This window comes from Orbicella franksi, chromosome 5 (assembly GCF_964199315.1).
Source record: "Orbicella franksi chromosome 5, jaOrbFran1.1, whole genome shotgun sequence".
NCBI lineage: Eukaryota > Metazoa > Cnidaria > Anthozoa > Scleractinia > Merulinidae > Orbicella > Orbicella franksi.
Genome location: NC_138149.1, coordinates 7079901 through 7095133, shown reverse-complemented (window position 1 = coordinate 7095133; position 15233 = coordinate 7079901). Strand labels below are relative to the sequence as shown.

The window sequence follows — 15233 nt, the reverse complement described above, 5'->3', positions numbered from 1 at the left end:
CAAATTCAAATGATTGCGTTCCCCTTTGTTTCTTCGTTTGACGTTATGCATTTAATAAAACATTATTCTTTGTTGCAGATAATGGCAAGCAAGAGGAATTATTGTAAGTATTGCAATTTTATCTAATAAGTATTTATGCCTCTAAGTGGTCTACAATGGTGGACAAAATTCCTTGGGCCACTGGCGTCATTGCATGAATTATCTGTGTTTTAAAAACGGAGTTTGAAAAAGCACTGTTATCCTTTTCAAAATTCGTTTCTGCCCCCACCCCCGACCCCCCACCCCATCCAATGTTGAAACTCTGGAGAAATGTCCAACATTGTAGGTGGGGTGGGGGGAGGGGCTGAGCAAGTGTAGTTGAACTCACGAGTGACTGTTTGTTTGGCGCGTGTGAAAAAGCACCACAAGTGCAAATTTGTCCCAAGACTTTTGTCCATGATTGTAGGTCTAAACAGGGACAACTGGTGTCCCTGTTATTTTGTAGCAACCCAGCCCCTTGGCCCCTGACTACCCTATCCGCGATAGGTAAAGGCAATTTTGTTGTTGTTGCTTTTTTTTCTGTAATAATGAGTGCTTTTGCCGACTCCCTTATGACTCAAACCTTACCTGCAATGTGTGATTTTCTCAAAAAATATCCAAACCCCCAAAATTATTTATCATCATCATAATCATCATCATCATCATCATCATCAAAGCAATCGAACGTAATTCTCTCACTCATAATCTACCCATCTTTATTGTTTATTTACAGCAAACGAGCACGGGTTTGTTCACAACCTCAGTCCGATTAAGAAGTCCCTTAAGTCAAAGCATCAGTGGTACGGGTTTCCGCTTCAGACTTCACCCACTAAAGTGAAACGTTTGGTAGGCTTTAATCTTCATGTCCACGATTGTATCACCGCTAAATGTAATAACAACGCTAAATGTAATACCAACCGTAAATGTAATAAAAGTTAACTCTAAATGTAATACTAACCGCAAATGTAATAAAATCAACCCTAAATGTAATAACTTACCCCACCGTAAATGTAATACAATTTAACGCTAAATGTAATAAGCTGACCAACCGTAAATGTAATACAAGTTAACCTCAAATGTAATAACATAGTGTTAAAGCTCCCTTACGGTTACCGGGCATCACTTGAAGTCTCGGTGATTTTTGTGAACATTGCTAAGGTTCTGCATAGTTCCGGTCAAAGCTTAACTGGTAACTTCTGTAGATTTCTCAAGAAAATAGCCCTTCTGATGGTCGAGCATTTGCAAACATCATTTCCGAAATTCTTTGCAGCGGATCGCGCAATTACATAGCCCACTTTCGAAAATAGTGGAAGCCTGGGCGAGAGAAGGCGTACGCTCAGTTCTGGGATCGTTTGGGGGAGCACGAGGTTGAAAACAAATGTGCGAGCGCCGCCAAACGATCCCATAATTGATCCCTCACCCATACTCACTCCAGGTTTACACTTTTTTTGAAAGTGGGCTATTATTAGAAGTCCTTCTGGTTGTGTTCTAAAGATTTTGATGAGACGGTAGTATGATAAAACAGATAAGAATATACTGATGGTACAGTTGATATAATGACAACTTTATAGCAACGATTATCATTCATATATAATCACAACTTATTTGTAAATTAAATAAACATATTATAAAAACGTATTCATACCCGTATAGGTATTGTATGGGAGTAACCCCCCGGGGTAATCTGCCTAACGGTTTAGTTGGTAAAGGTGATTAACCGTGATTGGGTAATCTGATAATCTATTGAAGTGATATCATATCACTAATGATATTGATGCCACTTACGCCTTTGCCACCCTTAGTAACGTGTTATTACATTAAAGGTTAACTTGTATTACATTTGCGGTTGGTCAGCTTATTACATTTAGCGTTAAATTGTATTACATTTACGGTGGGATAAGTTATTACATTTAGGGTTGATTTTTATTACATTTGCAGATAGTATTACATTTAGAATTAATTTTTATTACATTTACGGTTGGTATTACATTTAGCGTTGATACACACGATTCCTTGATACATTTCGAGGAAACAAACAGCCCAGTACAGCTTAAGAACGTTGTTGTTAAAGAAAATAGCAAATGCATTTTCAACCAACAATCAGCCGTACATAAGGCAGGCTTATGTGTCATTTAGCTGCATCGACCAACCAAAGCTTGAAAGTGCGGCAGAATCAAGTGCTGTCATGTCAGTTACCGTGTCTGAAGTAAAGAATTTGCACCCAAACCAGAAAGTAAATATCAGTGGTTCCCTCACTATGGGAAAAGAAGATCTCAAGGCTGTTGTTCTCAGATCCACTGGGGCAACAGTCCATGTGAAGGAAGATTGTGTGTTAGAGGACAAAACTGGCTCGTCTATGATTCACATTTGGGAGCCACTTGTGCATACCTTAGCAACTGGTAACTCATACTCCTTCACCAACCTCACGGTGAGAAATTTCCAAGGATCTACCTATCTGAGTACATCACCAAGCACGACAGCAAACCCTACGACACAAACAGTTGAAACACTGACTGGACCAGGTATGCTTAAAAGTCCAGAAAAAGAAATAACCGCCACGGAGTTCAATTTGGTATCAAAGCTGAACATATTTTGTTCCTGCAAAGTATGCAAAAAAGGATTAAACGATGCGGAATCATTCACGTGCACCACACTGAAATGTGAGAATTGTGGTACACGACAGAGGTCGAAGGATACCAAACTTGAGGCTTCAGCAAAACTTTGCGTCACCGAGTCCGAGGGAAACACCAACCAAGATATCTGGATCCTGGTTTTCACAGAGCAACTAGAAGCCCTGCTGGCTGGATCTAATTTGTCCATAAGCGTCCCTGTCCATAACTATGGAACATAACTCGGCAAGGGTCGAAAATTCGATTTCGCTCATATTTTTATGGTAGATAGGCTAGGGCATGGCAAAAACTTTTGGGTAGTTTTTTTTGGCAAAATATCCTTTTATTTCAAAAAAAATATGCAAATTTCCAAATTCCGATAAAATCAACCTTTAACGCACCATTTTATTAAACAAGTTTGAGGGCCTCGCATTCAAAACCACATCATTCTTCCGTCTTTAAAACACTCAAATATTTTTGTGCAGTGCTTAAATGTGTACTGGGCTGATTTTAGGGAATGCTGCGGGTTTTTTTGGGTGCAAAGTAATTAAATTTCGAAGACATGTATTTCATTCACTTAAAAGTACTTCGTAAAAATAATAGCTGGTTTTCACATGACGTCAGTAAAATTCGAACTACAAAACTATTGATCTTCCTGAGATTTTACTTAAATAATGTATAGGAGCTGCTGAAAACTAATATTCATACAAATTTTCGCTCCGAATGGGTTCTTGGTTTTGTAATACACTACGTTTAAATTTCTAAACTTTTGCGTGACGCGGCATTTACATGACGGCCTAGAGAGCTGTCATGATAGTTAAAAAAGTGGCTTATTTAGGGGAACTTGGCTATCTCAACAGTTCATGTCTTAGAAAAAGTATTCTTTTTTAATGTTTTAGAGTTCCTCGAGGGATAAATTCACGCTTTTGTGGCAAAAGTCAGTGACAGATGTTTCTGTTGGTTTCCGCCCGCCATGTTGGTGCCCATACGGATGGGCACCAGCATGGCGTCTCCATACAGATCTCTATAAATTTGGGTAAAAAAATTTTCCGCATATCTCGCATAAGAAAAATTGTTGTGACCAGAATTTTGGCGAGAGTCTTTGCATATTTACCTTCTTTCATTTCCCAGATTCTGGACTTTATCTGTTGACCGGTTTTGATTTTTATTTTGATCTATTTTGAATTGCGTGACACTGAAAACCAGCAATTGATTTTCACCATGTGCGAAACCTTCAAATGGATTAATATAAATATAAAATACGATTATATAAATATACACATATTATTATATATATGAACAGTTAAACGATGAATAAATTGTTTCATTTATCCTGAGAGTGCTCTATACAAAATAGATCAAAATGTGCACCATATGCTGTGACAGCATTGCGTGACGAACAAATAATCCTGTAAGATTGTGCTGCGCCGATACGCTTATCAGCAACGGTCAGCAATCGATCAAACGTAATATTTTAGCCGTTTCTGACTTAGATGCAGTGGTGATCATATGCGCCGAAAGATGGTCACAGATTCATGGTATTCGACCAATAATAGGTTGACAGTAGGCGATGTACATCGGACGTTGTGTAAACAGAAGCAAACTTTACTGCTTTAGGTTCGACGAATGGTGAGAGAAACACGTCAAATCGGCTTTTTGGACCTGCCTTTTACAGCAAATAAGGTTAAAACATTTCCAAATTATCAGTTCTGTGTCTATTTTAGCTTAATATAGGTCAAGTCATTCGGCGCATGCTAAAATATACGTCTAATCCGTAATTTGAAATGTGACGACGGATGGTCAAATATTGCATTTTTAACGTACTTTGAAAAGCTCTCGCGTCGCTCACAATCATTTGCCCAAAGAAATTTTTACAGGAATCTGTAGAACATCCTTCTGCGATTCAACCACCAGAAGCTTAATCCATTTAAAGGTTTCGCACATGGTGGAAACTAGTTATACTCACGAAGTACTTTTAAGTGAATGAAATACATGTCTTCCAAATTTAATTATTTTGCACCCAAAGAGACAACGCAACATTCCCTAAAATCAACCCAGTACACATTTAAGCATTGCACAAAAATATTTGAGCGTTTTAAAGACGGAAGAATGATGTGGTTTTGCATGCGAGGCTCTTAAACTTGTTTAATAAAATGGTGCGTCAAAGGACGATTTTAACGGAATTTGGTAATTTGTATATTTCTTTGAAATAAAAGGACATTTTGCCAAAAAAAAAACTACCCAGTAGTTTTTGTCATGCCTAGCCTATCTACCATAAAAATATGAGCGAAATCGAATTCTCGACCCTTGCCGCGAATTAAGAATTTGTCTGATTTTTACAGGCAGGCACTCTTAAAAGATGAAATCGACGACATCGAAGTATATCTGATGTCTCTAGAAGATGTTTGTTTGGTTTACAATGTCCAAACAACAAAAATAACAAAGGTCATTTCCTTTAAATGTCCAAAAGAAAAGTCTGATTAGCGGGCAAATGTAAGTCTGTACAAAACGGATTTCTTCATTTTCTGTGAACTGTGCAATACCCTTGTGCGAGTATTACAATGTACAATTTGATTGTTCGTTCTCAGAGGACGTTATATAATTGAAATTGTTCAATACCGTTAACGTCCGACTGGCCCAAGCATCCCAAAGCAAACAGTTTGTGCATGTCCTTTGCCAGCTGTTCGACTACAAAGGACGTTATATAATTGAAATATTTTGTTACTGTTTATCCTCATATGTTAGAGATTTGACTAATCTATACAACAAGCCTCGGAACGAAATGCATGTAAGTTTCTGTAAATCCTCAAACCAAGCTGTTTGTCATTGAAACGTAGACTTCTATTGTTCTTTGTCCGAGGACGTTAAATAATTGAAATTGTTACTGTTTATAGCTTAAATATATTGTTTGACACGAAAGACATGTAAGTTTGTGTAAATCTGACTTGCATAGTACCATATAAAAAGTTATTGTTGGGTTCATTTTTGTTCTGTATTCTTTTGTTGTTATATTATTCAATTTTCCGAATAATTTTCAAAAAGGGAAGAAAACGATGTCAGTTATCATTACAGCTGAAACCGTAGTATCACGATGATTTAAAACCAAGAATGTTATTTTCGTTTTGGCGATTCTGCGTTGTCAATCAAATAATTTACATCAGAATTTAAGACATTTGACGTTGTTTTGAATACTTGACTACAAAAAAGTGACGTGCACAAAACATGGCTCTGTTTTTTTAAGTTGCCAGTTAGTATTTGTTTTGAATGGTTGCTCGTTGGCACTTAGCGAGAGCTACATCTAGTTTTAGCTGATTTTAAGAAGCGGTTTTGAGGTCTCATTCCTGACATCAATCAGAGTGTCAACAATTATTTTGAGACTGAGAAAAGTTGAAATTTGTTAAATAAATTAATCTCATAAACATTTTGTTTATTGGGTTTCTTAAATTCGAGATAAAGCAATGGTTCTCGGCTTACCAAGACCAATTTTGTGTTTGTGTAGTCTCGTCGACTACCGACTGAGACTGCTCGAGCATTTTTTCTGAGTCATTTTCTCAAAAAGAAACGGCTTTATCTTTCTTCTTCCTGCTAGACTATGCTTCTCGTACCTGTTCAATGCCTCGACAAGACTTTTTTGTACTAATCTTTTGCCCAGTCATGTAAAATATTATCTAAATTCTCAAACCTTTACGCCATTTTAAAACAGAGGCAAAAACTTTGTAATGATGACGTCAATCGTGCGTCTGTCCTCTAATAGATCATAAGCGAGGACCATTCAAAATGCGAGAATAACTTGGGTTATCATATAAAAGAGTATAGACCACGCCAAACCACATTCGATTTGTTAACTTGTTTTAAACTTAAAGTTGTTGTCCATTTCTTAAAAAATAGTTTCTCGCCTGCTATTATCCAGATATTTACATAAATTATAAATGAAAGTTAAAGAGACCTAATTTAATAATGATTTGGGGCCCGTTCGCACTAATGCATTTTTGTCTGAAAACGCACACTTTCATAAGCGTTTTCGCCTACCGCCTACACTAATGCGATTGAAAATACTTGCATTTAAAATGCTGCTCAGAGTCGGAAAATATTTTGACAACGGAGCCCTATCGGATTAGAGTGGAGAGCAAAAACTCTGACGCCGTTGACATCATATACACATGCATAAGTTACGGTTGTGGCGTTTACTCAAAACGTACGCTTTAGTACGACAACCCGTCGTTTTGAAAACCCACTAGTGTGGATAGACTTTAGCTGTTTTATTGAATTTTTCAGGGCTGGAAGCAGACATTAAGATTTTAAAACAAAGAGCGGAAGGTAAGTTATCATGTACCACAAAATAAATGTCCTTAACTTGTGCATACGATTTGTTTGTGGTTTTATAACTAGCTATAGCTGGCAAAACTTTAGCTCCAGTAGAGTAGAGCTCTTAGACAGTAAGACCTTTTGAATTTCTCCGGAAAGAAATTACCTTTTCTGGTATCACATCGGATTTGCTTGAAAGGTTTTCCTCTTACGACTGCTACGATTGTATAAGTAATATACAAAACATGAAAGACCAAATTTGACCCCACTTCCAAACGCCCAGAAGAGTGTTGAAAATAAGACGCATAGCAAAGCATTTTTGTCGAACGTCGAGGTGTTTGGAAATGTGGTCAAACACTCAGGGGGTTTCGTCTGTTTGATGTATCTTCTCAATAGAAACTAAGACTAATATAAGGAGAAAACGGAGAAATTAAGGCAGGTTTGCTTCTTTGTGTACTGGCCTGTTGAAATGCTCAATTTTAAATAAATTAATCGGCCATCTTGGTTGATCAAGCTGTATTTCGAACTTTCCTAGATTTGACCAAAATGTGAACTCGTCGGAACATTAAACGCATATTTCTGAAAATAGTTCACCAAAAGGGTCTTTCTGACGCAATAAAAGAAAATTCGACTTTTCGCTCCTGTCGTCAAGTTCTACATTTTTATTGGCAGTGGCTCTTAAAACGTAGCAATAGTTTTAAACTGACTGATTAGGTAAAAGTTAAGTCTGCATACTAGCCAAGTGGCTTATTAGGCCGGAGTTTATCCTGGTTTCTCTAGCATGAAGGGACGAAGAATATTTCTACTCCTCCCTGGATGGGCTGCTAGTCCATCACAGGGTTACCCCCAGCATTGAATTTGCCGATACCCATTTGTACGCACGGGTGGAGAGAGGCACTGTGAGAGTAGAGTGTCTCTACCAAACTTGTAGGGTGGAAAAATCTAGCTTGCCAGCAGGAAATTCAAAGAGCTACGATGGTTTATAGGTCTCTACACGGGTTGGCTCCAAACTATCTCAGTTCTAAATTTGAAAGGCGAGAAATTGCATATGACCTAAGGGACTCTGAGAATCGATTAAATATGACAAAAACGGTTGATAAACAACCGGCAAAAGAGTGCTAATCTACTTTTGCGTTTTTACACGCAATACATGGCGTCATCACTTACATGGAAGGCATGTGCACTTCAATTTGTAAAAACCCGTAAAAGCTGTCTTTGATCAAAGTGTCTCTAAAACCTACAATACAACCCATGATGAAATTTCACAGTTGTTTTGTACGGGGGTGAATCGCTTTCAGGTCCAAAACTATAAAAACTCTCTATAAGACAGATTTTGAACTATTTTTTAGATAGGCAAAATTTCACATTTTTTTCAGTTTAATTGCGAAAAATCTGTCTGAGAGATTTTTAGTTTACCCTGCATGAACGTTTAATGACAGTCAATTTGTAATTCCTGAAATTTTGAGGTGGGATCATATGGGTAGATCTTGGTAAAAAACGTCATCAAACCTACTAGTGCCCAGTCTATCCTTGTGCACTCGGTCGTTCATTTGGCTATTTATTAACGTTTTCATTGCTCAAGTACCACATATAATGGTAAAATAACGGTAATAAGAGAAAAGAAAAACATCTTTGAACATTATTAAAAAGTGTTAAAAGTTGGGATTTTATATTCCATCAAACCTGCCACTTTAATATTTTAAGCGGCGCTTTATAGAGTAAATCGGTGACTTAAAAAAATTCAGAACGATCAGAGACCATTGGTCTAATTTAGGATAAATTTACATAATTTATTAAAATCTCTTATTCCCTTCGCTCCTCTATAGAGTATGGGCATCCACAGCTCGCCTCCACTCGTCTCGATCTTGAGCTTTGAGTTCCATTTCATCCCATGGCGACCCTATCTGCCACAGTTCTTGTTCGGCTGAACTTCTTCAGCTGTTGTTAGACCTTCCTCGCTTTCTTTTCTCTTACGGTTGACAAAAGGGCGCCTGCCTGGTTACACTATTAATAGAAAACGCATACATTTTTCTTTCCTATTGCGTCTATCGTCCACACCAATATTATCAAAAGTGCATATATTTGAACACACTACTTAGATCCGGAGGCATTTGAAAACGGACCCCTATCATTTTAGTGTGGATAGTGAAAAAGAAAAATTTTCGGAAAGTTAACGTCGTTCACGTTACCGTGCGCACGCTCAACTGACAGTCGTTCATTTTCCGCAAACGAATTTTCCAGCGTTACGTGTGGATTTTAGAACAATGCGTCATCGAAAAAGCATCGTTTCGAAAATGCATAAATCATGTGGATGAGGCCTAAATTGGCCGTTTTGTTTCATTTTTCAGAACGGGAAGCAGAGATTGAGAGGCTCCAGAGAAACAACGAACGTGAGTGTTAACGATTCCACATATGCCCCTACTGCATAAGATTTCCATTCTGTATCACACCAGTCATATTTAGACTCCCATAACTACCCTCTTAACGCTTTAAAAAATTCCCAACAACATTTTTTAGATTCCTTATGGTCAACTGAACACTACTAGCTAACTGGTTTGTTTTCTTCCAAAACTTACCACGGGAATACTCAAGCTCCCAGACTATTTATTTTTAATATTTACTATTTATTAACGGCTCCTTCCGCTGGCGGAAGGAGCCGTTCCATGCTCTGAGTTGAAATTTTTTCCTAGGAAGGGCTTTAAAGGTCTTAAGATTCGCTTATTACGGGTCATCTTCAATCAGCCACCTGAAGCAGATGATGACAGATGCGGGTTTAAAAAATTCGGAAAGGTCGTCTTCAACGGCCGAAGAGAGAAGGGGCGATTAAGGTGTAATGCGGGAAGAGTGGCGTTGATGGAATGAAAAGCCTGAGGGATGAAATACTTCAAGAACCTATCTTTCCCATTTGAAAGATGCTGTGGAAGCTTGAGGGCCCCCTCATTTAGTTGTCGATAATTATTTGCTATCGACAGCTAAATGTTATCGACAATTACCAATTGTGTCCGATGGAAGCATTCCACGTAGTAGAGTGTTAGTTGCCGACAGCTAAATCAGGCCAGCGAGAGCTTGGGAACTACCGTTCTCTATGCATACTCAGAACACAATACGCATGCTTAAATGTGTTTTATGTTTCAATAGCTGTCGACAACTAAACTAATGATTCCCACACAGGGGAAAAACGGTCAAAACGTAGTTGTCGACAACTAGTTGTTGTCAACATACTTCGTTTCTCACAGATTACATTTATAGATTAAATTACTATTTTTTAATGTTTACACTATATTTTGCTCAGAATTTTTTATTATTAAAGTTGGAGTGTGGGGGTCAAGTAAACCATTCGGTAAAATCTAACAATTAACGCAAAATGTAACATTAACGCAAAATGTGACAAATTTTGACGCATAATGTAACAATTTCTTTAACGCGAATTGTAACAACTTTTAACGCAAATTGTAACAACTTTTTCAACGCGAAATGTAACAACGCAAATTGTTATATACCTAGACTTTCACTCAACAAAACGACCACTGTATTTGTTTGATTCTTGGTCACGTGCCCGTGATCAAATTCAAATGTATCCCGACCGGGTTACAATTACGCAGTTGTTACCGGCGCGCCGAATACAACAGCACGTGATCAGAGCATGACTAAATTTAAAATGGCGTGATCTTCAGCACGTGCGAATGTCAGCTTGATTGACGGGGGCGGACGTGAGAACACCGCCAGTTTTCAGCTTCAACCACAGGCAGACCACTGTATGTGTTCGTGGTTAATAAATATGAAACGAACAAAATCTATAAGGGTTATGAATAAAGCTCTGAAAATTGCACATTTAATTGCTACCGTCAATTTTTATAATTCCAAATGATTTTGTATTTGTTATTGGGGTTATAAAAGCATATTTTACTTTTTCACGACCTTCGAAACATTTGTAATTAAGTTAAGACTTATTCATTCAGCAGGATTGACGGTTGTGAATAAAGAAGTTGCGCCGTCTTTAATTTGTTTGTTTGTTTTTAATATATGATTGTTTAAGGGAAGGTCCTGATGTTTCCCCCGACTTCGTCTCGGGAAACATCAGGAACCTCGGGAAAACAAAACTAACTGTTTCCCTCAGGACCATACATTAAGCGCACAATGTAACAACCCTTTCGATAAATTATTAGTGGTAGAGCTCAAGCTACATTTCTATTCAATGTGTGCGGGTGGCTAAACTTGGGCACAACAACCTTTAGCAGACCTTTAGCTATTATCCTTTGATGATTTAAACCTTATGAAGTTTTTTTTTTTTTTTCGGATTACTACTGTTTATCCAGTTACTATCGATACTAGTAGAGGTAAAGTAGGAAAGAGGAGTGAAGGGTCACAATATTCAAGTTTTCAGAATTGCGAGAGGACAAGTTAAGCTGGTGCGGTTGTCAGATTAGGTGGTAATGGTATAAATGTGGTGTCTTCGTTGCCTCTACTATTACAGACATACAGGAGCAGTTTCCATAGTTTATCTCTGGTACCTGAAGAATGGTTACTTGAACGACCTTCACTTCTTGCCTACACTTGCTTTTACTTACAATGTACTGTTGCTTTTCCTATCATGAAAACACACACACACACACACACACACACACACACACACACACACACACACCTGCCGCTCTATCGCTCTACACTCTAAATTCTATGCGCTCTAAAATATTTTAATGAGAGTAACAATGTCGAAACCAAATAATTTTATCAAATACAGTCAGCTCTTTCCTAGCGACCTCCTGTAGGTGACCAATTTTTTGTGCAAAGGTAGTGGACAAGCAATTTTCGTAAGTCATGTGACTTCTAACGTCTCCAGCGACAGGTGTTAGTAGTTATTCGTGACTTCGGACATGTTGTGTATGTTATTGTTGTTTTTCTAGCGTTAGAACATATTAAGTTGCTGTCCGTCCCTACAGTACGGACGAAAAGATACGCGCTTGGTATGACAATCACGAACAATTCTTTTAAAGCAACGTAACTTTTCATTGAACTAGAGAAAGTTAAGAAGTGGTCATGTGACCAGTAGGCTTTTGTAATTTGGCTTGTCAAGCTTGAGAAGAACGCTAAGTTAATATGCCTGAATTTTCCTCTTTAGATATTAAGAGTCACTCTACCTAACCACCGCCATTCTCGTCCCCAGTGCTACTCGTCTTAAAATGTCATTGACGAGTAGCTCTGGATGTACCCAAAAATTCGAATTTTTTCATTGGCTGACAAAAAATGAATGCGCAGCAGAAGTGAAAATTACAAAGCTCTACGCATTCCATTTTACTTCGGCCCGAATGGCAGCACCTTCGCTCAGTTGACACAGGTGCGCTTTACGAAAAAAGAGCAAAACAAATGGTGACCATTCCCGATCGATCCGAAGGAATCGTAAACGTTTCCACGTAACCAAAGAAGTACATCGCCTGCAACGACGTAATTCTCGATCGCAGTCATTGTCCTTTGTTGTAGCAGCGGAGAAGGTGGGAAGAAACGTTTAATATTCTGAGAATCAACCAGCTAATACAACAATTACTTTGTCGCTGACCATACCCCAAGAAATCATAAAATTAAATTCGAATCGGCAGTGGGTTTCAAGAAACGTTTGTCTTCCTTTATGAAAAGCTCAAAAGGAAACTTAGAGCCTGGTGAAAAGACGAAGAAATATCACTGTTGCTGAGCAAATGTAGCACTGGAAATCCGAAGGTGAGTTTTCTCTCACTGAAGGATCAAGCAGATCAGATTCTAGCAGTCCAAAATGTATTGAATGATATTAAATTGCCCAAATAAGTCAAAGGTCCGTGTTATAATACTCTGCTATGTACTTGGATGATGTAGCAAATGGTCTGAACATGAAATTTGGTTTGTTTCTTCCACAGATTGTTATGTATGTATCTGTTACTACGTGTACCTGTTAAGAAGCTTCTGCTGTTATAGATATAATATATAATATCTGTTTTTTAGCTCCCCTCTCTTTAATTATTGAGACCTCCCTTATAGTCTCCCCGCCAAAAAAACACGAACAAACCTTTTGAGGTCAGGCAAGAGTTTAGTTTGCTTTAGAGCCTCCACCCCAATTTTTTTTTTTTTTTAAATAATTTACTTGTGGAAATGATGAGTAAAGGAAAATAACCATAGATATCCATAGCTGAAATTTGAGGCCCTTTCCTCTCTCCCCACTTTAGTTAGGAAGCAACTGCAATTAGTAAAACTTTATTCCCTCACAATAACATTAATCAGTAAATAACAATAATTTATCATCAATGCAAATAACTGTGAACAAATATGGAGGCAATAATTATTATTTATATAACTGATGAACGAATCATCAGACTAGTGGGTTTCCAAATGTAATGTGGAAACTCTACTAAAAACAAATCAAACATTATAGGTGTACAGAGTTACATTAACATCCCCATAAGAAAAATATCATAATCTTTTGGTTTGCCTTTGAAAGATTATTTATTTCCTGCCATTATTTACTATTCTTTGTTAATTTTCAGACCATAATAGTGTGACATAAATTCTTCGAAGGATAACAATATATGGATAATTCAAATAGGAATGTTGCTCTTGCAGTTCAATAAATAATACTGAAAAAAAAGAGATGGAGATAGAACCATCGTTAATAGTAAAGCTATGTGGTTGATGTTCTGATCGACCACAAGAAGTAGAAAGTATGCATTTGAGATTTGTTGTTGTACATGGTCGAATAACAGGCTGAAGAGCCTTATTATTAGCATGAAGTAACACGAATATTGCATTATTTCCCATTCATTTTGTTCATCCAGTTTCCTAAAAAAAAATCTTCCATAATGTGCACTGTGGCACACCAATATGAATCACTCTCTTCACACCAGGCACCTCTACATGTATACCAATGCCAAATACTAATTTTATAATTACATCATTTTGGCTGTTTTATATTTTTGGTAACACCATACATACATACATACACACACACACACACACACACACACACACACACACACACACACACATACATACATACATACATACATACATACATACATACATACATACGTTTATTTGATAAGTAGGTTTAAAATAGGCAACTGTACAGCTGATGTGGACCTACTACTACTAAATCTAAATAAGAGAAACAGAAATTTACAATACAATTGTCATAAAGGTAAAATAATATACACAATATATATATATATACAATATACCTTAACATGGTAGTAACCACTTCAAAAGCCAATTTCTACCCTATACCCCGGTTACCACACACATACCTTTTTTTCTTTATATAGCCATATGCAAAATAGATTTCTCTTCTAATATTTATTTAATTATAATACTGATGTAAATTAATTCTGTAAATAATGCACAATAAAAGTTGATTGATTGATTTAATTTGACAGTTAAATGATTGTGTAAGACCCTTTTTTGTAAAGAAAAAAATAGAACAGAATGGGGTTACTTGAAAAAATGAGGGCACGATAGATCATATGAAAGTGAGCACCTTGATTACATTCCTTGCAAGGAAACACGAGCAAAACTCTAATACAACAAAACTTTCCTGAGTTCAACAGATTTTTATTCTGCTACAGCTTACAAACCTATGTAAATAACCAGGAAGTAAATAGTTCTTACCATTAAAAAATTTTCCCTTTATCTATCAGCATGGCGTATATTTAAATCCTCTGGTCAGTGATGCAATTTCCACGGCTGATTTCCACAAACGTTTCCGTGTGTCCATAAACAAATTTCACCGTGTCATCGATAGACGTAATACATGTCGTATCCTGATTACTTTGCTTGAAAGCTTTAACAACTGCACCTCGCTCTTTAAACTTCTCCGTTTTACCGAATATCATATCAGCGAATATGAAGAGAAGAAACAACAAGAACACAGCTATCGATCCATGAATTTTTCTAGACGGTCCACCACAAAATGCGCAGCGAAACCCGTTGGTAAAATATTAGACAAGCTTGCAATCGTGTTTGAAGCGGCGACGGCATTTAAGGCCGCTTTCTACTCTCTTTTTAACTCTAAATCACCTATTTAAACTTCAGCGAAGTGAAAACACATGTCAATGTTCCGATCTGTTTACATCTGGAGAGTACACTCTATTCCTCTCTCCCCTCCCTCAGGATTAATTTCTGAGCATGAGCAGATATGCAGGCCAAAATTACGCATGCGTTACCGGATGTCCGTGATTTACGGACATTCGGTAATGGCTGCTACCAGAACCCTCCGTTTCTCCGACCACGTGACCAAAAGAAACGGAGGCTCTGGGGACGAGAATGAACCACCGCGTGAGGGAC

At 37.5% G+C, this 15233-nt stretch overlaps 1 protein-coding gene and 1 pseudogene across 6 annotated transcripts in view; both read left to right on the top strand.

Annotated features, from left to right (window-relative positions):
- Nucleotides 1-15233, top strand: part of LOC145486601 (caspase-3-like) — an 86510-nt gene that overhangs the window by 50836 nt on the left and 20441 nt on the right. For 4 of the 5 annotated variants that reach the window (XM_081465290.1, XM_081465294.1, XM_081465292.1 and 1 more), the window contains 2 exons: nucleotides 6903-6944; nucleotides 9281-9322. In XM_081465290.1, coding sequence (XP_081321416.1) covers nucleotides 6903-6944; nucleotides 9281-9322 — 84 coding nt within the window. The remainder of the gene's footprint in view (nucleotides 1-6902; nucleotides 6945-9280; nucleotides 9323-15233) is intronic. The other variant, XM_081465293.1, reaches the window with a different exon arrangement.
- LOC145486617 (uncharacterized) lies at nucleotides 10-6909 on the top strand (annotated as a pseudogene). The gene is made up of 4 exons (XR_014049316.1): nucleotides 10-103; nucleotides 752-884; nucleotides 2022-2842; nucleotides 4974-6909. The product of XR_014049316.1 is annotated as an uncharacterized LOC145486617 (transcript).